This window comes from Oncorhynchus masou, unplaced genomic scaffold (genome assembly GCF_036934945.1).
Source record: "Oncorhynchus masou masou isolate Uvic2021 unplaced genomic scaffold, UVic_Omas_1.1 unplaced_scaffold_1060, whole genome shotgun sequence".
Classification (NCBI taxonomy): domain Eukaryota; kingdom Metazoa; phylum Chordata; class Actinopteri; order Salmoniformes; family Salmonidae; genus Oncorhynchus; species Oncorhynchus masou.
This window is the reverse complement of record NW_027000307.1, coordinates 33,897-56,036: the sequence shown is the minus strand read 5'-3', so window position 1 is coordinate 56,036 and position 22,140 is coordinate 33,897. Positions and strand designations below refer to the sequence as shown.

Here is a 22,140-nt window from a genome sequence, read left to right as displayed (position 1 = left end):
GGGTCAGAAGTTTCCATACACTCAACTAGTATTTGGTAGCATTGCCTTTAAATTGTTTAACCTGGGTCAAATGTTTCGGGTACAAGCCACAAGTTTCCCACAATAAGCTGGGTGAATTTTGTCCCATTCCTCCTGACAGAGCTGGTGTAACAGAGTCAGGTTTGTAGGCCTCCTGGCTCGCACACGCCTTTTCAGTTCGGCCCACAAGTTTTCTATGGGATTGAGGTCAGGGCTTTGTGATGGCCACTCCAATACCTTGACTTTGTTGTCCTTAAGCCATTTTCCACAACTTTGGAAGTATGCTTGGGGACCCTGTCCATTTGGAAGACCCATTTGCGACCAATCTTTAACTTCCTGACTGATGTCTTGAGATGTTGCTTCAATATATCCACATAATTTTCTTTCCTCATGATGCCATCTATTTTGTGAAGTGCACCAGTCTCTCCTGCAGCAAAGCACCCCCACAACATGATGCTGCCCCCCGGTGCTTCACGGTTGGGATGGTGTTCTTCGGCTTGCAAGCCTCCCCTTTTTCCTCCAAACATAGCGATGGCCATTATGACCAAACAGTTCTATTTTTGTTTCATCAGATCAGAGGACATTTCTCCAAAAAGCACAATCTTTGTCACCATGTGCAGTTGCAAACTGTAGTCTGGCTTTTTTATGGCGGTTTTGGAGCAGTGGCTTCTTCCTTGCTGAGCGGCCTTTCAGGTTATGTTGATATAGGACTCGTTTTACTGTGGATATTGATAATTTTGTACCTGTTTCCTCCAGCATCTTCACAAGGTCCTTTGCTGTTGTTCTGGGATTGATTTAAAATTTTCACAAAACAAAGCATGTTCATCTCTTGGAGACAGAACGCGTCTCCTTCCTTAGTGGTGTGACAGCTGCGTGGTCCCTTGGTGTTTGTACAGATGAACATGGTACCTTCAGGTGTTTGGAAATTTCTCCCAAGGATGAACCAGACTTGTGGAGGTCTTGGTTGATTTCTTTTGATTTTCCCATGATGTCAAGCAAAGAGGCACTGAATTTGAAGGTAGGCCTTGAAATACATACACAGGTACACCTTCAAATGATGTCAATTAGCCTATCAAAAGCTTCTAATGCCATGACATCATTTTCTGGAATCTTCCAAGCTATTTAAAGGCACAGTCAACTTAGTGTATGTAAACTTCTGACCCATTGGAATTGTGATACAGTTAAATAATCTGTCTGTAAACAAGTGTTGGTGAAATGACTTGTGTCCTACACAAAGTAGCCGTCCTAACCGACTTGACAAAACTATAGTTTGTTAACAAAAAAATGTGTGGAGTGGTTAATGACTCCAACCTAAGTGTATGTAAACTTCTGACTTCATCCCCCATACTCCGGGCGTATCCCCCATACTCCGGGCGTATCCCCCATACTCTGGGCGTATCCCCCATACTCTGGGCGTATCCCCCATACTCTGGGCGTATCCCCCATACTCTGGGCGTATCCCCCATACTCTGGGCGTATCCCCCATACTCTGGGCGTATCCCCCATACTCTGGGCGTATCCCCCATACTCTGGGCGTATCCCCCATACTCTGGGCGTATCCCCCATACTCTGGGCGTATCCCCCATACTCTGGGCGTATCCCCCATACTCTGGGCGTATCCCCCATACTCCGGGCGTATCCCCCATACTCCGGGCGTATCCCCCATACTCCGGGCGTATCCCCCATACTCCGGGCGTATCCCCCATACTCTGGGCGTATCCCCCATACTCTGGGCGTATCCCCCATACTCTGGGCGTATCCCCCATAATAATAGAATATGAGTTGCGAGTTTCATTCTGATGACCATCTACAGAAAGTAAAATAATATAGAAATGAATTATTGTCAATGGAATGGTAAAACCCCCTAATCTAATCTGTTGGATTAGCTACAACCTCAGGCCATTAGACTATTAAAACATTACAGAATGAACCATCAACCATCTTGTACACCCCTACCAGGGGACTAACAGCCCATTCCTCAACATCCTAAATCTGTTCTCCCCAGGGGATTACAGCCCATTCCCCAACATCCTAAATCTGTCCTCCCCAGGAGATTTACAGCCCATTCCCCAACATCCTAAATGTACCCTCCCCAGGGGATTACAGCCCAATCCCCAACATCCTAAATCTGTTCTCCCCAGGGGATTACAGCCCATTCCCCAACATCCTAAATCTGTTCTCCCCAGGGGATTACAGCCCATTCCCCAACATCCTAAATCTGTTCTCCCCAGGGGATTACAGCCCATTCCCCAACATCCTAAATCTGTTCTCCCCAGGGGATTTACAGCCCATTCCCCAACATCCTAAATGTACCCTCCCCAGGGGATTACAGCCCATTCCCCAACATCCTAAATGTAACCTCCCCAGGGGATTACAGCCCAATCCCAAACATCCTAAATGTACCCTCCCGAGGGATTTTAGCCCAATCCCCAACATCCTAAATGTACCCTCCCCAGGGGATTACAGCCCAATCCCAAACATCCTAAATGTACCCTCCCAGGGGATTACAGCCCAATCCCAAACATCCTAAATGTACCCTCCCCAGAGGATTACAGCCCAATCCCCAACATCCTAAATGTACCCTCCCCAGGGGATTACAGCCCAATCCCCAACATCCTAAATGTACCCTCCCCAGGGGATTACAGCCCATTCCTCAACATCCTAAATCTGTCCTCCCCAGGGGATTATAACCCATTCCTCAACATCCTAAATGTACCCTCCCCAGGGGATTACAGCCCAATCCCCAACATCCTAAATCTGTCCTCCCCAGGGGATTACAGCCCATTCCCCAACATCCTAAATGTACCCTCCCCAGGGGATTACAGCCCATTCCTAAACATCCTAAATGTACCCTCCCCGGGGATTACAGCCCATTCCTAAACATCCTAAATGTACCCTCCCAGGGGATTACAGCCCAATCCCCAACATCCTAAATCTGTCCTCCCCAGGAGATTTACAGCCCATTCCCCAACATCCTAAATGTACCCTCCCCAGGGGATTTACAGCCCATTCCCCAACATCCTAAATGTACCCTCCCCAGGGGATTACAGCCCAATCCCCAACATCCTAAATGTACCCTCCCCAGGGCATTACAGCCCATTCCTAAACATCCTAAATGTACCCTCCCAGGGGATTATAGCCCAATCCCCAACATCCTAAATGTACCCTCCCCAGGGGATTACAGCCCATTCCTAAACATCCTAAATGTACCCTCCCCAGGGGATTATAGCCCATTCCCCAACATCCTAAATGTACCCTCCCCAGGGGATTACAGCCCAATCCCCAACATCCTAAATGTACCCTCCCCAAGGGATTACAGCCCAATCCCCAACATCCTAAATGTACCCTCCCCAGGGGATTACAGCCCAATCCCCAACATCCTAAATGTACCCTCCCCAGGGGATTACAGCCCAATCCCCAACATCCTAAATGTACCCTCCCCAGGGGATTATAGCCCATTCCTCAACATCCTAAATGTACCCTCCCCAGGGGACTACAGCCCAATCCCCAACATCCTAAATGTACCCTCCCGAGGGATTTTAGCCCAATCCCCAACATCCTAAATGTACCCTCCCCAGGGGATTACAGCCCAATCCCAAACATCCTAAATGTACCCTCCCCAGAGGATTACAGCCCAATCCCCAACATCCTAAATGTACCCTCCCCAGGGGATTACAGCCCAATCCCCAATATCCTAAATGTACCCTCCCCAGAGGATTACAGCCCATTCCCCAACATCCTAAATGTACCCTCCCCAGGGGATTACAGCCCATTCCCCAACATCCTAAATGTACCCTCCCCAGGGGATTACAGCCCAATCCCCAACATCCTAAATGTACCCTCCACAGGGGATTACAGCCCATTCCACAACATCCTAAATGTACCCTCCCCAGGGGATTACAGCCCAATCCCCAACATCCTAAATGTACCCTCCCCAGGGGATTACAGCCCATTCCCCAACATCCTAAATGTACCCTCCCCAGGGGATTACAGCCCATTCCTCAACATCCTACATGTACCCTCCCCAGGGGATTACAGCCCAATCCCCAACATCCTAAATCTGTCCTCCCCAGGGGATTACAGCCCATTCCCCAACATCCTAAATCTGTCCTCCCCAGGAGATTTACAGCCCAATCCCCAACATCCTAAATGTACCCTCCCCAGGGGATTACAGCCCATTCCTCAACATCCTAAATGTACCCTCCCCAGGGGATTACAGCCCATTCCTCAACATCCTAAATCTGTTCTCCCCAGGGGATTACAGCCCATTCCCCAACATCCTAAATGTACCCTCCCCAGGGGATTACAGCCCAATCCCCAACATCCTAAATGTACCCTCCCCAGGGGATTACAGCCCAATCCCCAACATCCTAAATGCACCCTCCCCAGGGGATTACAGCCCATTCCTCAACATCCTAAATCTGTCCTCCCCAGGGGATTATAACCCATTCCTCAACATCCTAAATGTACCCTCCCCAGGGGATTACAGCCCAATCCCCAACATCCTAAATGTACCCTCCCCAGGGGATTACAGCCCAATCCCCAACATCCTAAATGTACCCTCCCCAGGGGATTACAGCCCATTCCTCAACATCCTAAATGTACCCTCCCCAGGGGATTACAGCCCAATCCCCAACATCCTAAATCTGTCCTCCCCAGGGGATTACAGCCCATTCCCCAACATCCTAAATGTACCCTCCCAGGGGATTACAGCCCAATCCCCAACATCCTAAATGTACCTCCCCAGGGGATTACAGCCCATTCCTAAACATCCTAAATGTACCCTCCCCAGGGGATTACAGCCCATTCCTAAACATCCTAAATGTACCCTCCCAGGGGATTATAGCCCAATCCCCAACATCCTAAATGTACCCTCCCCAGGGGATTACAGCCCATTCCTAAACATCCTAAATGTACCCTCCCCAGGGGATTATAGCCCATTCCCCAACATCCTAAATGTACCCTCCCCAGGGGATTACAGCCCAATCCCCAACTTCCTAAATGTACCCTCCACAGGGGATTACAGCCCATTCCTCAACATCCTAAATGTACCCTCCCCAGGGGATTACAGCCCAATCCCCAACATCCTAAATGTACCCTACCCAGGGGATTACAGCCCAATCCCCAACATCCTAAATGTACCCTCCCCAGGGGATTTACAGCCCATTCCCCAACATCCTAAATGTACCCTCCCCAGGGGATTACAGCCCAATCCCCAACATCCTAAATGTACCCTCCCCAGGGGATTACAGCCCAATCCCCAACATCCTAAATGTACCCTCCCCAGGGGATTTACAGCCCATTCCCCAACATCCTAAATGTACCCTCCCCAGGGGATTACAGCCCAATCCCCAACATCCTAAATGTACCCTCCCCAGGGGATTACAGCCCAATCCCCAACATCCTAAATGTACCCTCCCCAGGGGATTTACAGCCCAATCCCCAACATCCTAAATGTACCCTCCCCAGGGGATTTACAGCCCAATCCCCAACATCCTAAATGTACCCTCCCCAGGGGATTACAGCCCAATCCCCAACATCCTAAATGTACCCTCCCCAGGGGATTACAGCCCAATCCCCAACATCCTAAATGTACCCTCCCCAGGGGATTACAGCCCATTCCTCAACATCCTAAATGTACCCTCCCCAGGGGATTACAGCCCATTCCTCAACATCCTAAATGTACCCTCCCCAGGGGATTACAGCCCATTCAAGAATAGTCTGATGGGTGACATTATTAGCCCAGCATTGGAAACAATCACTTTTTCTAATCATAGTCTCTCATGTAACCTAGCTCCTAGGCGTATATGTTTTGGCAAGGTTTGTATCACACTAAAGTGAACAAATAACTTTCTAAATTCAGCACATTAATCTGCTTTACATGGGGTGTAGAGTAGAGGTCGGCTATGGCCTATGAATTTGGCCCATTTCAAGTTTTCATAACAATCGGTATGATGGCCGATTACATTACGCTCCACGAGGAGACTGCGTGGCAGGCTGACCACCTGTTATGTGAGTCCAGCAAGGAGTCAAGGTAAGGTGCTAGCTAGCATTAAACTTATCTTATTAAAAACAATCAATCTTCACATTATCACTAGTTAACTACACATGGTTGATGATATTACTAGTTTATCTAGCGTGTGCTGCGTTGCATATAATCAATGCGATGCCTGTTAATTTATCATCGAATCACAGCCTACTACGCCAAACGGGGGATAATTTAACAAAAACGCATTCGCGGAAAAAGCACAATCGTTGCACGAATGTACCGAACCATAAACATTAATGCCTTTCTTTAAATCAATACACAGAAGTATATTTTTTAAAACTGCATATATAGTTAAAAGAAATCCAGGTTAGCAGGCAATATTAACCAGGTGAAATTATGTCACTTCTCTTGCGTTCATTGCACGCAGAGTCTGGGTATATGCAACAGTTTGGGCCGCCTAGCTCGTTGCAAACTAATTTGCTAGAATTTGACATAATTATGACATAGCATTGAAGGTTGTGCAATGTAACAGCAATATTTAGACTAATGGATGCCACCCGTTAGATACAATACGGAACGGTTCCATATTTCACTGAAAGAATAAACGTTTTGTTTCCAGATTCGACCACATTAATGACCTAAGGCTCGTATTTCTGTGTGTTATTATGTTATAATTACGTCTATGATTTGATAGAGCAGTCTGACTGAGCAGCAGCAGAATCGTAAGCATTCATTCAAACAACATTTTTCCTGCGTTTTGCCAGCAGCTCTTCGCTGTGCTTGAGGCACTGCCCTGTTCATGACTTCAAGCCTATCAACTCCTGAGATTAGGCTGGCAAAACTAAAGTGCCTAAGTCAGAACCGTCCAGAGTAGTGATGCTAGTCGGGCGGGAAGGTGCGGGCAGCAGTCGGTTGAAGAGCATGAACTTAGTTTTACTAGCATTTAAAAGCAGTTGGAGGCCACGGAAGGAGTGTTGAATGTTGTTGAAAATCATTTGGATGTTTGTTAACACAGTGTCCAAAGAAGGGCCAGAAGTATACAGAATGGTGTCGTCTGCGTAGAGGTGGATCAGAGACTCACCAGCAGCAAGAGCGACGTCATTGATGTATATATAGAGAAAAGAGTCGGCCCGAGGATTGAACCCTGTGGCACCCCCATATAGAGACAGCCAGAGGTCTGGACAACAGGCCCTCCGATTTGACACACTGAACTCTATCAGAGAAGTAGTTGGCAAACCAGTCATTTGAGAAACCAAGGCTGACACCTAGAGGAGGGAGGGTGGTCCATTTCCCTAACAGCCCCTCTCAACAGCCACCGACCCTCTCTGCTGCAGAATGTCAATGACCTCCCTCTGGGGAGTTTTCATATTCTAAGCCATTAAGTTTAATCTTTTCATCCCTGTAGTTGTGGCCCACCCCCCTACTGCTTATAACAAAGCCACACGCAGACAGGATGGCAGCGGCCAGTAAATCCCCTCAGAGTTACGGGTGCATTTCAGAAAATCAACTCCTCTGTCTGATGCTAATTAATCAACGAGGATAAAACAAATACAATCAAACCAGAGACCAACGTCAGAGAAGAGCAGCTGATGAGAAATGATCCGTGTGAGTGAGGGAGCGTGTGTGAGTGAGGGAGCGTGTGTGAGTGAGGGAGCGTGTGTGAGTGAGGGAGCGTGTGTGAGTGAGGGAGCGTGTGTGAGTGAGGGAGCGTGTGTGAGTGAGGGAGCGTGTGTGAGTGAGGGAGCGTGTGTGAGTGAGGGAGCGTGTGAGTGAGGGAGCGTGTGAGGGAGCGTGTATGTGAGGGAGCGTGTATGTGAGGGAGCGAGTGAGTGAGTGAGTGTGTGTGTGTGTGTGAGTGCGTGTGTGTGTGAGTGAGTGCGTGTGTGTGTGAGTGCGTGTGTGAGTGCGTGTGTGAGTGCGTGTGTGTGTGTGTGTGAGTGCGTGTGTGTGTGTGTGTGTGAGTGCGTGTGTGTGTGAGTGCGTGTGTGTGAGTGCGTGTGCGTGTGTGTGTGTGTGTGTGCCTTGCTCCACTTACCCATCTGTAGTTCGTTGATGGTCTCGACCAGGGACCAGTCGGGGCTGAAGCCACAGTGAGACTTGTCCAACAAGCTGTCCAGAACCTGTCTGACAGTCTGTCTCTCGTCCACCATCATGGTTTTAGAGCTCTCGTCTGACAGGTGCACTCTGATCACCAGCTAGAGGGGAGGAGACACAGGAATGGTTAGATTCCTATTCTGGAATGAGAAGAAATCTAGAATCATCCACACGAGCTGATCACCGGCAAGGCAAACACAAAGCTGTCAGTCCAAGAAACTTTTCACAGAAGTCACATCTGACAAACAGACCAATAGTGTCCAATATGATGGTTCAGTAAAGCTAGTAACCAGCTAGAGGACAATACACAGGGTGAGTACAGCAGGGAAACAGTTTATACTCCACTGAATCAGATTGATTAGGACATTCTGGTTACTACTCACTGAATCAGATTGGTTACTGACACAGGACATGATGTCATTCTGGTTACTACTCACTGAATCAGATTGGTTACTGACACAGGACATGATGTCATTCTGGTTACTACTCACTGAATCAGATTGGTTACTGACACAGGACATGATGTCATTCTGGTTACTACTCACTGAATCAGATTGGTTACTGACACAGGACATGATGTCATTCTGGTTACTACTCACTGAATCAGATTGGTTACTGACACAGGACATGATGTCATTCTGGTTACTACTCACTGAATCAGATTGGTTACTGACACAGACTCAATCTTATTGGGACAGTGGGGCCAGCAGGTACAGTGTCCTCTGTAATTATTGGGACAGGGCAGCCTGCAGGTACAGTGTCCTCTGTAATTATTGGGACAGGGAAGCCTGTAGGTACAGTGTCCTCTGTAACTATTGGGACAAGGAAGCCTGTAGGTACAGTGTCCCCTGTAATTATTGGGACAGGGCAGCCTGCAGGTACAGTGTCCTCTGTAACTATTGGGACAGGGCAGCCTGCAGGTACAGTGTCCTCTGTAATTATTGGGACAGGGAGGCCTGCAGGTACAGTGTCCTCTGTAATTATTGGGACAGGGAGGCCTGCAGGTACAGTGTCCTCTGTAATTATTGGGACAGGGAGGCCTGCAGGTACAGTGTCCTCTGTAATTATTGGGACAGGGTACCCGGCAGGTACAGTGTCCTCTGTAATTATTGGGACAGGGCAGCCTGCAGGTACAGTGTCCTCTGTAATTATTGGGACAGGGCAGCCTGCAGGTACAGTGTCCTCTGTAATTATTGGGACAGGGCAGCCTGCAGGTACAGTGTCCTCTGTAATTATTGGGACAGGAAAGCCTACAGGTACAGTGTCCTCTGTAATTATTGGGACAGGGCAGCCTGCAGGTACAGTGTCCTCTGTAATTATTGGGACAGGGAGGCCTGCAGGTAGTGTCCTCTGTAACTATTGGGACAGGGCAGGTACAGTGTCCTTTGTAATTATTGGGACAGGGAGGCCTGCAGGTACAGTGTCCTCTGTAATTATTGGGACAGGGAGGCCTGCAGGTACAGTGTCCTCTGTAATTATTGGGACAGGGTACCCTACAGGTACAGTGTCCTCTGTAACTATTGGGACAGGGAAGCCTGCAGGTAGTGTCCTCTGTAACTATTGGGACAGGGCAGCCTGCAGGTACAGTGTCCTCTGTAATTATTGGGACAGGAAAGCCTACAGGTACAGTGTCCTCTGTAACTATTGGGACAGGGGAGCCTGCAGGTACAGTGTCCTCTGTAATTATTGGGACAGGGCAGCCTGCAGGTACAGTGTCCTCTGTAATTATTGGGACAGGGAAGCCTGCAGGTACAGTGTCCTCTGTAATTATTGGGACAGGGAAGCCTGCAGGTACAGTGTCCTCTGTAATTATTGGGACAGGGCAGGTACAGTGTCCTTTGTAATTATTGGGACAGGGAGGCCTGCAGGTACAGTGTCCTCTGTAATTATTGGGACAGGGAAGCCTGCAGGTAGTGTCCTCTGTAACTATTGGGACAGGGGAGCCTGCAGGTACAGTGTCCTCTGTAATTATTGGGACAGGGAAGCCTGCAGGTACAGTGTCCTCTGTAATTATTGGGACAGGGAAGCCTGCAGGTACAGTGTCCTCTGTAATTATTGGGACAGGGAAGCCTGCAGGTACAGTGTCCTCTGTAATTATTGGGACAGGGCAGGTACAGTGTCCTTTGTAATTATTGGGACAGGGAGGCCTGCAGGTACAGTGTCCTCTGTAATTATTGGGACAGGGAAGCCTGCAGGTAGTGTCCTCTGTAACTATTGGGACAGGGGAGCCTGCAGGTACAGTGTCCTCTGTAATTATTGGGACAGGGAAGCCTGCAGGTACAGTGTCCTCTGTAATTATTGGGACAGGGCAGCATTTGTTCTTATGGCTCTAAATTCCACGAGTTTGGATTTCAAATCAAACAATGACTGAGGTTCTAGTGCATTTGTTCTTATGGCTCTAAGTGCAGACTGTCAGCTTTAATTTGAGGGTATTACTGAGGATAACTGTCATACTATCTACAGTATATGTATATGATCTCTGCGCGTACGATCTCTGCGCGTGTACGATCTCTGCGCGTGTACGATCTCTGCGCGTGTACGATCTCTGCGCGTGTACGATCTCTGCGCGTGTACGATCTCTGCGCGTGTACGATCTCTGCGCGTGTACGATCTCTGCGCGTGTACGATCTCTGCGCGTGTACGATCTCTGCGCGTGTACGATCTCTGCGCGTGTACGATCTCTGCGCGTGTACGATCTCTGCGCGCGTACGATCTCTGCGCGCGTACGATCTCTGCGCGCGTACGATCTCTGCGCGCGTAGGGCGATCTCTGCGCGCGTACGATCTCTGCGCGCGTACGATCTCTGCGCGCGTACGATCTCTGCGCGCGTACGATCTCTGCGCGCGTACGATCTCTGCGCGCGTACGATCTCTGCGCGCGTACGATCTCTGCGCGCGTACGATCTCTGCGCGTGTACGATCTCTGCGCGTGTACGATCTCTGCGCGTGTACGATCTCTGCGTGGCTACTTGTATCTGTATAGGGGTCAAACCCCATGTATTTATAAAGCCCTTTATACATCACAAAGTGCCTAGAACCAGTGTTTAAAATGCTGTATAGAAACAATGATAAAAGCAGCGCGTGTTTTCGCTCTGCTGTTAACCACCAGTTCTCTCAGCAGCCATGGGACGACACCGACAGCAACCTAGTAGGAAGTGACTGACCCTCCTTCCTGACAGACCTGCGGGTGGCGCTACGGGATTAGTGTGGCAATCGGACTACTTTCTCTCTCAAGTGCACACAAACACACACACACACACACTTCCCCCTACACACACTCGTCTCACACACACACACACACACACACACACAGGTCTCTCACACACACACACACAGGTCTCTCTCACACACACACACACAGGTCTCACACACACACACACACAGGTCTCACACACACACACACACACACACACACACACACACACACGTCACACACACAAACAAAACACACACACACACAAACACAAAGGCCACAAGCTCAGAATGGTAAACAGGTGACCCAACGCCTGAGCGTTTTCTTCAAGTAATTGTCAGGTCAGTCTGACAGGTGGCGAGCGCCACTCTCCCTTCACGTCCCTTCCCACAGCAGGCAGGGCAGGCTGTATTAAAGCCCAGCCGGGCCGTACGCTAATCCACCAGCTCAGATACGGGCTTAACTCCAGAAGGGTTGGTCCATTACATTACGCAGAGTGGCATAGAGAGTAAGATTGATAAAAAGAGAGAGAGGAAGGGGGATAGGAGGAGACGGCGAGATAGTGGACAGGCAGGACACAGGCACTCTATGACCTCAGCTGTTTAACACCGTCCTGACCCAGAAACAGAGTAGAGCTGTTTAACACCGTCCTGGCCTGACCCAGAAACAGAGTAGAGCTGTTTAACACTGGCCTGACCCAGAAACAGAGTAGAGCTGTTTAACACTGGCCTGACCCAGAAACAGGGTAGAGCTGTTTAACACTGGCCTGACCCAGAATCAGAGTAGAGCTGTTTAACACTGGCCTGACCCAGAAACAGAGTAGAGCTGTTTAACACCGGCCTGACCCAGAAACAGAGTAGAGCTGTTTAACACCATCCTGACCCAGAAACAGAGTAGAGCTGTTTAACACTGGCCTGACCCAGAAACAGAGTAGAGCTGTTTAACACTGGCCTGACCTGACCCAGAAACAGAGTAGAGCTGTTTAACACCATCCTGACCCAGAAACAGAGTAGAGCTGTTTAACACTGGCCTGACCCAGAAACAGAGTAGAGCTGTTTAACACCGTCCTGGCCTGACCCAGAAACAGAGTAGAGCTGTTTAACACTGGCCTGACCCAGAAACAGAGTAGAGCTGTTTAACACTGGCCTGACCCAGAAACAGGGTAGAGCTGTTTAACACTGGCCTGACCCAGAATCAGAGTAGAGCTGTTTAACACCATCCTGACCCAGAAACAGAGTAGAGCTGTTTAACACTGGCCTGACCCAGAAACAGGGTAGAGCTGTTTAACACTGGCCTGACCCAGAATCAGAGTAGAGCTGTTTAACACCGGCCTGACCCAGAAACAGAGTAGAGCTGTTTAACACCATCCTGACCCAGAAACAGAGTAGAGCTGTTTAACACTGGCCTGACCCAGAAACAGAGTAGAGCTGTTTAACACTGGCCTGACCTGACCCAGAAACAGAGTAGAGCTGTTTAACACCATCCTGACCCAGAAACAGAGTAGAGCTGTTTAACACTGGCCTGACCCAGAAACAGAGTAGAGCTGTTTAACACTGGCCTGACCCAGAAACAGAGTAGAGCTGTTTAACACTGGCCTGACCTGACCCAGAAACAGAGTAGAGCTGTTTAACACCGTCCTGACCCAGAAACAGAGTAGAGCTGTTTAACACTGGCCTGACCCAGAAACAGGGTAGAGCTGTTTAACACTGGCCTGACCTGACCCAGAAACAGAGTAGAGCTGTTTAACACTGGCCTGACCTGACCCAGAAACAGAGTAGAGCTGTTTAACACCGTCCTGACCCAGAAACAGAGTAGAGCTGTTTAACACCGTCCTGACCCAGAAACAGAGTAGAGCTGTTTAACACTGGCCTGACCTGACCCAGAAACAGAGTAGAGCTGTTTAACACCATCCTGACCCAGAAACAGAGTAGAGCTGTTTAACACTGGCCTGACCCAGAAACAGAGTAGAGCTGTTTAACACCGTCCTGGCCTGACCCAGAAACAGAGTAGAGCTGTTTAACACTGGCCTGACCCAGAAACAGAGTAGAGCTGTTTAACACTGGCCTGACCCAGAAACAGGGTAGAGCTGTTTAACACTGGCCTGACCCAGAATCAGAGTAGAGCTGTTTAACACTGGCCTGACCCAGAAACAGAGTAGAGCTGTTTAACACCATCCTGACCCAGAAACAGAGTAGAGCTGTTTAACACTGGCCTGACCCAGAAACAGGGTAGAGCTGTTTAACACTGGCCTGACCCAGAATCAGAGTAGAGCTGTTTAACACCGGCCTGACCCAGAAACAGAGTAGAGCTGTTTAACACCATCCTGACCCAGAAACAGAGTAGAGCTGTTTAACACTGGCCTGACCCAGAAACAGAGTAGAGCTGTTTAACACTGGCCTGACCTGACCCAGAAACAGAGTAGAGCTGTTTAACACCATCCTGACCCAGAAACAGAGTAGAGCTGTTTAACACTGGCCTGACCCAGAAACAGAGTAGAGCTGTTTAACACTGGCCTGACCCAGAAACAGAGTAGAGCTGTTTAACACTGGCCTGACCTGACCCAGAAACAGAGTAGAGCTGTTTAACACCGTCCTGACCCAGAAACAGAGTAGAGCTGTTTAACACTGGCCTGACCCAGAAACAGGGTAGAGCTGTTTAACACTGGCCTGACCTGACCCAGAAACAGAGTAGAGCTGTTTAACACTGGCCTGACCTGACCCAGAAACAGAGTAGAGCTGTTTAACACCGTCCTGACCCAGAAACAGAGTAGAGCTGTTTAACACCGTCCTGACCCAGAAACAGAGTAGAGCTGTTTAACACTGGCCTGACCCAGAAACAGAGTAGAGCTGTTTAACACTGGCCTGACCCAGAATCAGAGTAGAGCTGTTTAACACTGACCTGACCCAGAAACAGGGTAGAGCTGTTTAACTCACCTTTTTAACTTGGGCCTCCTTGATCTTCTCCAGAGCCACACGGATCTTCTCTGCCTTGGTCTTGGCAGCCTGTTCTTCCTACGGAAACACACACACACACATTAACACACAGACAAACAACGACACAAGTGCACACAAGGAACAGCAGGGCTACAGGAGAGTAGTCTTGAGGTACCTGCCCCCCTCTCTTCCTCCTGTTCCCCTTGTCTAGAGTGGTGGGAACCCCACTCCACCGGTGCTCTCCCACTTACCTGGCTTCTCCAACAAGACGCCATTCTCACTCTAAAAACAGACCGTTTATTTGCGTTCCTTTATGGAGAAATAAAAATCTGTCTCGTTGTCTCGAACAATGCCTCGTCTTTCAGCGATGGCTGCTGTTATATATAATCCTCCCGTTGTTTCGTACACAGCCAGATTAGCATTTTGGATTGAAAGCTACATTTTGAACCAATTGTGTCCACAGTAGATTACAGGATCTGTATTATCCGTCAGAAGAATATCACAGGAAGTGAAGTAGCAATATAATCTATAGCAGCAGTCTTTTCGGTCCTTTCAGGTCCAAAGCACTTCCTCCAAACCACCGAAGTAGACAGGACTTCTCACAGTAAAAAACAACAACAACAAAGTCCCGTAGTTAATAAACCAATCCCGTTAGTCTCTCTGTCCCGTAGTTAATAAACCAATCCCGTTAGTCTCTCTGTCCCGTAGTTAATAAACCAATCCCGTTAGTCTCTCTGTCCCGTAGTTAATAAACCAATCCCGTTAGTCTCTCTGTCCCGTAGTTAATAAACCAATCCCGTTAGTCTCTCTGTCCCGTAGTTAATAAACCAATCCCGTTAGTCTCTCTGTCCCGTAGTTAATAAACCAATCCCGTTAGTCTCTCTGTCCCGTAGTTAATAAACCAATCCCGTTAGTCTCTCTGTCCCGTAGTTAATAAACCAATCCTGTTAGTCTCTGTCCCGTAGTTAATAAACCAATCCCGTTAGTCTCTGTCCCGTAGTTAATAAACCAATCCCGTTAGTCTCTCTGTCCCGTAGTTAATAAACCAATCCCGTTAGTCTCTCTGTCCCGTAGTTAATAAACCAATCCCGTTAGTCTCTGTCCCGTAGTTAATAAACCAATCCCGTTAGTCTCTCTGTCCCGTAGTTAATAAACCAATCCCGTTAGTCTCTCTGTCCCGTAGTTAATAAACCAATCCTGTTAGTCTCTCTGTCCCGTAGTTAATAAACCAATCCCGTTAGTCTCTGTCCCGTAGTTAATAAACCAATCCCGTTAGTCTCTCTGTCCCGTAGTTAATAAACCAATCCCATTAGTCTCTGTCCCGTAGTTAATAAACCAATCCCGTTAGTCTCTCTGTCCCGTAGTTAATAAACCAATCCCGTTAGTCTCTCTGTCCCGTAGTTAATAAACCAATCCCGTTAGTCTCTCTGTCCCGTAGTTAATAAACCAATCCCGTTAGTCTCTCTGTCCCGTAGTTAATAAACCAATCCCGTTAGTCTCTCTGTCCCGTAGTTAATAAACCAATCCCGTTAGTCTCTCTGTCCCGTAGTTAATAAACCAATCCCGTTAGTCTCTCTGTCCCGTAGTTAATAAACCAATCCCGTTAGTCTCTCTGTCCCGTAGTTAATAAACCAATCCTGTTAGTCTCTGTCCCGTAGTTAATAAACCAATCCCGTTAGTCTCTCTGTCCCGTAGTTAATAAACCAATCCCGTTAGTCTCTTCCTGTCCCGTAGTTAATAAACCAATCCTGTTAGTCTCTGTCCCGTAGTTAATAAACCAATCCCGTTAGTCTCTCTGTCCCGTAGTTAATAAACCAATCCCGTTAGTCTCTCTGTCCCGTAGTTAATAAACCAATCCCGTTAGTCTCTTCCTGTCCCGTAGTTAATAAACCAATCCCGTTAGTCTCTCTGTCCCGTAGTTAATAAACCAATCCCGTTAGTCTCTCTGTCCCGTAGTTAATAAACCAATCCCGTTAGTCTCTCTGTCCCGTAGTTAATAAACCAATCCTGTTAGTCTCTGTCCCGTAGTTAATAAACCAATCCCGTTAGTCTCTCTGTCCCGTAGTTAATAAACCAATCCCGTTAGTCTCTCTGTCCCGTAGTTAATAAACCAATCCCGTTAGTCTCTCTGTCCCGTAGTTAATAAACCAATCCTGTTAGTCTCTGTCCCGTAGTTAATAAACCAATCCCGTTAGTCTCTCTGTCCCGTAGTTAATAAACCAATCCCGTTAGTCTCTCTGTCCCGTAGTTAATAAACCAATCCCGTTAGTCTCTCTGTCCCGTAGTTAATAAACCAATCCCGTTAGTCTCTCTGTCCCGTAGTTAATAAACCAATCCCGTTAGTCTCTCTGTCCCGTAGTTAATAAACCAATCCCGTTAGTCTCTGTCCCGTAGTTAATAAACCAATCCCGTTAGTCTCTCTGTCCCGTAGTTAATAAACCAATCCTGTTAGTCTCTCTGTCCTGTAGTTAATAAACCAATCCTGTTAGTCTCTTCCTGTCCCGTAGTTAATAAACCAATCCCGTTAGTCTCTCTGTCCCGTAGTTAATAAACCAATCCTGTTAGTCTCTCTGTCCTGTAGTTAATAAACCAATCCCGTTAGTCTCTTCCTGTCCCGTAGTTAATAAACCAATCCCGTTAGTCTCTCTGTCCCGTAGTTAATAAACCAATCCCGTTAGTCTCTCTGTCCCGTAGTTAATAAACCAATCCCGTTAGTCTCTCTGTCCCGTAGTTAATAAACCAATCCCGTTAGTCTCTCTGTCCCGTAGTTAATAAACCAATCCCGTTAGTCTCTGTCCCGTAGTTAATAAACCAATCCCGTTAGTCTCTCTGTCCCGTAGTTAATAAACCAATCCCGTTAGTCTCTCTGTCCCGTAGTTAATAAACCAATCCTGTTAGTCTCTCTGTCCCGTAGTTAATAAACCAATCCCGTTAGTCTCTGTCCCGTAGTTAATAAACCAATCCCGTTAGTCTCTCTGTCCCGTAGTTAATAAACCAATCTCGTTAGTCTCTCTGTCCCGTAGTTAATAAACCAATCCCGTTAGTCTCTCTGTCCCGTAGTTAATAAACCAATCCCGTTAGTCTCTCTGTCCCGTAGTTAATAAACCAATCCCGTTAGTCTCTCTGTCCCGTAGTTAATAAACCAATCCCGTTAGTCTCTCTGTCCCGTAGTTAATAAACCAATCCTGTTAGTCTCTCTGTCCCGTAGTTAATAAACCAATCCCGTTAGTCTCTCTGTCCCGTAGTTAATAAACCAATCCCGTTAGTCTCTCTGTCCCGTAGTTAATAAACCAATCCCGTTAGTCTCTGTCCCGTAGTTAATAAACCAATCCCGTTAGTCTCTGTCCCGTAGTTAATAAACCAATCCCGTTAGTCTCTCTGTCCCGTAGTTAATAAACCAATCCCGTTAGTCTCTGTCCCTTAGTTAATAAACCAATCCCGTTAGTCTCTGTCCTGTAGTTAATAAACCAATCCTGTTAGTCTCTTCCTGTCCCGTAGTTAATAAACCAATCCCGTTAGTCTCTGTCCCGTAGTTAATAAACCAATCCCGTTAGTCTCTGTCCCGTAGTTAATAAACCAATCCCGTTAGTCTCTCTGTCCCGTAGTTAATAAACCAATCCCGTTAGTCTCTGTCCCGTAGTTAATAAACCAATCCCGTTAGTCTCTCTGTCCCGTAGTTAATAAACCAATCCCGTTAGTCTCTCTGTCCCGTAGTTAATAAACCAATCCCGTTAGTCTCTCTGTCCCGTAGTTAATAAACCAATCCCGTTAGTCTCTCTGTCCCGTAGTTAATAAACCAATCCCGTTAGTCTCTGTCCCGTAGTTAATAAACCAATCCCGTTAGTCTCTCTGTCCCGTAGTTAATAAACCAATCCTGTTAGTCTCTGTCCCGTAGTTAATAAACCAATCCTGTTAGTCTCTCTGTCCCGTAGTTAATAAACCAATCCCGTTAGTCTCTCTGTCCCGTAGTTAATAAACCAATCCCGTTAGTCTCTGTCCCGTAGTTAATAAACCAATCCCGTTAGTCTCTCTGTCCCGTAGTTAATAAACCAATCCTGTTAGTCTCTGTCCCGTAGTTAATAAACCAATCCCGTTAGTCTCTCTGTCCCGTAGTTAATAAACCAATCCCGTTAGTCTCTCTGTCCCGTAGTTAATAAACCAATCCCGTTAGTCTCTCTGTCCCGTAGTTAATAAACCAATCCCGTTAGTCTCTCTGTCCCGTTAGTTAATAAACCAATCCCGTTAGTCTCTCTGTCCCGTAGTTAATAAACCAATCCCGTTAGTCTCTGTCCCGTAGTTAATAAACCAATCCCGTTAGTCTCTGTCCCGTAGTTAATAAACCAATCCCGTTAGTCTCTCTGTCCCGTAGTTAATAAACCAATCCCGTTAGTCTCTCTGTCCCGTAGTTAATAAACCAATCCCGTTAGTCTCTCTGTCCCGTAGTTAATAAACCAATCCCGTTAGTCTCTGTCCCGTAGTTAATAAACCAATCCCGTTAGTCTCTCTGTCCCGTAGTTAATAAACCAATCCTGTTAGTCTCTCTGTCCCGTAGTTAATAAACCAATCCTGTTAGTCTCTCTGTTAGTCTCTCTGTCCCGTAGTTAATAAACCAATCCCGTTAGTCTCTCTGTCCCGTAGTTAATAAACCAATCCCGTTAGTCTCTCTGTCCCGTAGTTAATAAACCAATCCCGTTAGTCTCTGTCCCGTAGTTAATAAACCAATCCCGTTAGTCTCTCTGTCCCGTAGTTAATAAACCAATCCTGTTAGTCTCTGTCCCGTAGTTAATAAACCAATCCCGTTAGTCTCTCTGTCCCGTAGTTAATAAACCAATCCTGTTAGTCTCTCTGTCCCGTAGTTAATAAACCAATCCCGTTAGTCTCTCTGTCCCGTAGTTAATAAACCAATCCCGTTAGTCTCTCTGTCCCGTAGTTAATAAACCAATCCCGTTAGTCTCTGTCCCGTAGTTAATAAACCAATCCCGTTAGTCTCTCTGTCCCGTAGTTAATAAACCAATCCCGTTAGTCTCTCTGTCCCGTAGTTAATAAACCAATCCCGTTAGTCTCTCTGTCCCGTAGTTAATAAACCAATCCCGTTAGTCTCTCTGTCCCGTAGTTAATAAACCAATCCCGTTAGTCTCTCTGTCCCGTAGTTAATAAACCAATCCCGTTAGTCTCTGTCCCGTAGTTAATAAACCAATCCCGTTAGTCTCTGTCCCGTAGTTAATAAACCAATCCTGTTAGTCTCTCTGTCCCGTAGTTAATAAACCAATCCCGTTAGTCTCTCTGTCCCGTAGTTAATAAACCAATCCCGTTAGTCTCTCTGTCCCGTAGTTAATAAACCAATCCCGTTAGTCTCTCTGTCCCGTAGTTAATTAGTCTCTTCCTGTCCTTTTTACTGCCAGATGAGGAGCTTCCAATCACAGACATCGATAAGACGAATAAGAAGACGGATCATCTGAATCTATTCCAAGCCGGTTGAAAACCTGTTGTAGTGGGACAGCCCACTCAGACAAGCACCATGTCAGAGAGTCCTGACAGAAACTGAGAACAGGAGAGGATCTGACATGGAGGGAGGGAGGGAGGAGGGACTGGCTGTACCAACACGTACACACACAGAGACTGTTATCCCTCTCTCACTATCAGAACATAATCCCTGACAGTGCTGTCCTCACCAAGGGGATCCTGGTGGCTCCACCCTTTAACCAAGGGAATCCTGGTGGTGCCACCCTTTAACCAAGGGGATCCTGGTGGTGCCACCCTTTAACCAAGGGGATCCTGGTGGTGCCACCCTTTAACCAAGGGAATCCTGGTGGTGCCACCCTTTAACCAAGGGGATCCTGGTGGCTCCACCCTTTAACCAAGGGGATCCTGGTGGCTCCACCCTTTAACCAAGGGGATCCTGGTGGCTCCACCCTTTAACCAAGGGGATCCTGGTGGCTCCAACCTTTAACCAAGGGGATCCTGGTGGCTCCAACCTTTAACCAAGGGGATCCTGGTGGTTCCACCCTTTAACCAAGGGGATCCTGGTGGTGCCACCCTTTAACCAAGGGGATCCTGGTGGCTCCACCCTTTAACCAAGGGGATCCTGGTGGCTCCACCCTTTAACCAAGGGGATCCTGGTGGCTCCACCCATTAACCAAGGGGATTCTGGTGGCTCCAACCTTTAACCAAGGGGATCCTGGTGGCTCCAACCTTTAACCAAGGGGATCCTGGTGGTTCCACCCTTTAACCAAGGGGATCCTGGTGGTTCCACCCTTTAACCAAGGGGATCCTGGTGGCTCCACCCATTAACCAAGGGGATTCTGGTGGCTCCAACCTTTAACCAAGGGGATCCTGGTGGTTTTAACTATGCCATTTTATAGCTGAGTGAGGGGACAGGTGGGTGTAGGGGAGGGGAGAGGTTGGAGGGGAGAGAATTAAGGCCCAAGCCTCTTATCAGCAGCACCCCTAACCCCCCCTCCCTCATTCTGCATGGCTGCCCTAGCAACTGCGGCATTAACATAAATATAAATGGAGGGGGGGTGACAGGAAGAGCTTTATATGAGAGGAGATTCCATGTGATTTATTACCATTCACATCAGACACACTGAACGTGACGAGGGACCGTCACAACATTAAATAGTGTCAGTCTGTCAGATGGCTGCGCCTCATGGTAGACAGTTCTCCAACCTATTTACTGTACGTAACCCTTTTTGAAGTTGTCTTTTTCCGTTCGTATCTGGGTTGCTGGGGCAACGTGTAACGTTTTGTACTGACTCACGATGCAGAGGAGAAGTGGAATATTAATATGACTGCATGGAGTCTGTCGGCTGCTGGAAGGTAGGGGAGGATGGGTGGGGAGGATGGGTGGAGAGGAGGGGAGGATGGGTGGAGAGTAGGGGAGGATGGGTGGAGAGGAGGGGAGGATGGGTGGAGAGTAGGGGAGGATGGGTGGAGAGGAGGGGAGGATGGGTGGAGAGGAGGGGAGGATGGGTGGAGAGGAGGGGGAGGATGGGTGGGGAGGAGGGGAGGATGGGTGGAGAGTAGGGGAGGATGGGTGGAGAGTAGGGGAGGATGGGTGGAGAGGAGGGGAGGATGGGTGGAGAGTAGGGGAGGATGGGTGGAGAGTAGGGGAGGATGGGTGGAGAGGAGGGGAGGATGGGTGGAGAGGAGGGGAGGATGGGTGGAGAGTAGGGGAGGATGGGTGGAGAGTAGGGGAGGATGGGTGGAGAGGAGGGGAGGATGGGTGGAGAGGAGGGGAGGATGGGTGGAGAGTAGGGGAGGATGGGTGGAGAGTAGGGGAGGATGGGTGGGAGAGGAGGGGAGGATGGGTGGAGAGGAGGGGAGGATGGGTGGAGAGGAGGGGAGAATGGGTGGGGAGGAGGGGAGGATGGGTGGAGAGGAGGGGAGGATGGGTGGAGAGTAGGGGAGGATGGGTGGAGAGGAGGGGAGGATGGATGGAGAGGAGGGGAGAATGGATGGAGAGGGAGGGGAGAATGGGTGGAGAGGAGGGGAGAATGGGTGGAGAGGAGGGGAGGATGGGTGGAGAGTAGGGGAGGTTGGGTGGAGAGGAGGGGAGGATGGGTGGAGAGGAGGGGAGGATGGGTGGAGAGGAGGGGAGGTTGGGTGGAGAGTAGGGGAGGATGGGTGGAGAGGAGGGGAGGATGGGTGGAGAGGAGGGGAGGATGGGTGGAGAGGAGGGGAGGGGGAGGATGGGTGGAGAGGAGGGGAGGATGGGTGGAGAGGAGGGGAGGATGGGTGGAGAGGAGGGGAGGATGGGTGGAGAGGAGGGGAGGATGGGTGGAGAGGGAGGGGAGAATGGGTGGGGAGGAGGGGGAGGTTGGGTGGAGAGGAGGGGAGGATGGGTGGAGAGGAGGGGAGAATGGGTGGAGAGGAGGGGAGAATGGGTGGAGAGGAGGGGAGGATGGATGGAGA

The 22,140-nt window shown here is 48.6% G+C and overlaps 2 protein-coding genes across 3 annotated transcripts in view; one reads left to right on the top strand and one right to left on the bottom strand.

The window, feature by feature from the left end:
• The window catches only part of LOC135528937 (transmembrane protein 237A-like), a 139,553-nt gene that overhangs the window by 92,053 nt on the left and 25,360 nt on the right, over nt 1-22,140 (top strand). The window lies entirely within an intron of this gene.
• LOC135528936 (ras-associated and pleckstrin homology domains-containing protein 1-like) overlaps nt 1-22,140 on the bottom strand; it is a 73,717-nt gene that overhangs the window by 37,736 nt on the left and 13,841 nt on the right. For both annotated transcript variants that reach the window (XM_064957928.1, XM_064957929.1), the window contains 2 exons: nt 14,227-14,304; nt 8,043-8,202 (listed from right to left, as the gene is read on the bottom strand). In XM_064957928.1, coding sequence (XP_064814000.1) covers nt 8,043-8,202; nt 14,227-14,304 — 238 coding nt within the window. The remainder of the gene's footprint in view (nt 1-8,042; nt 8,203-14,226; nt 14,305-22,140) is intronic.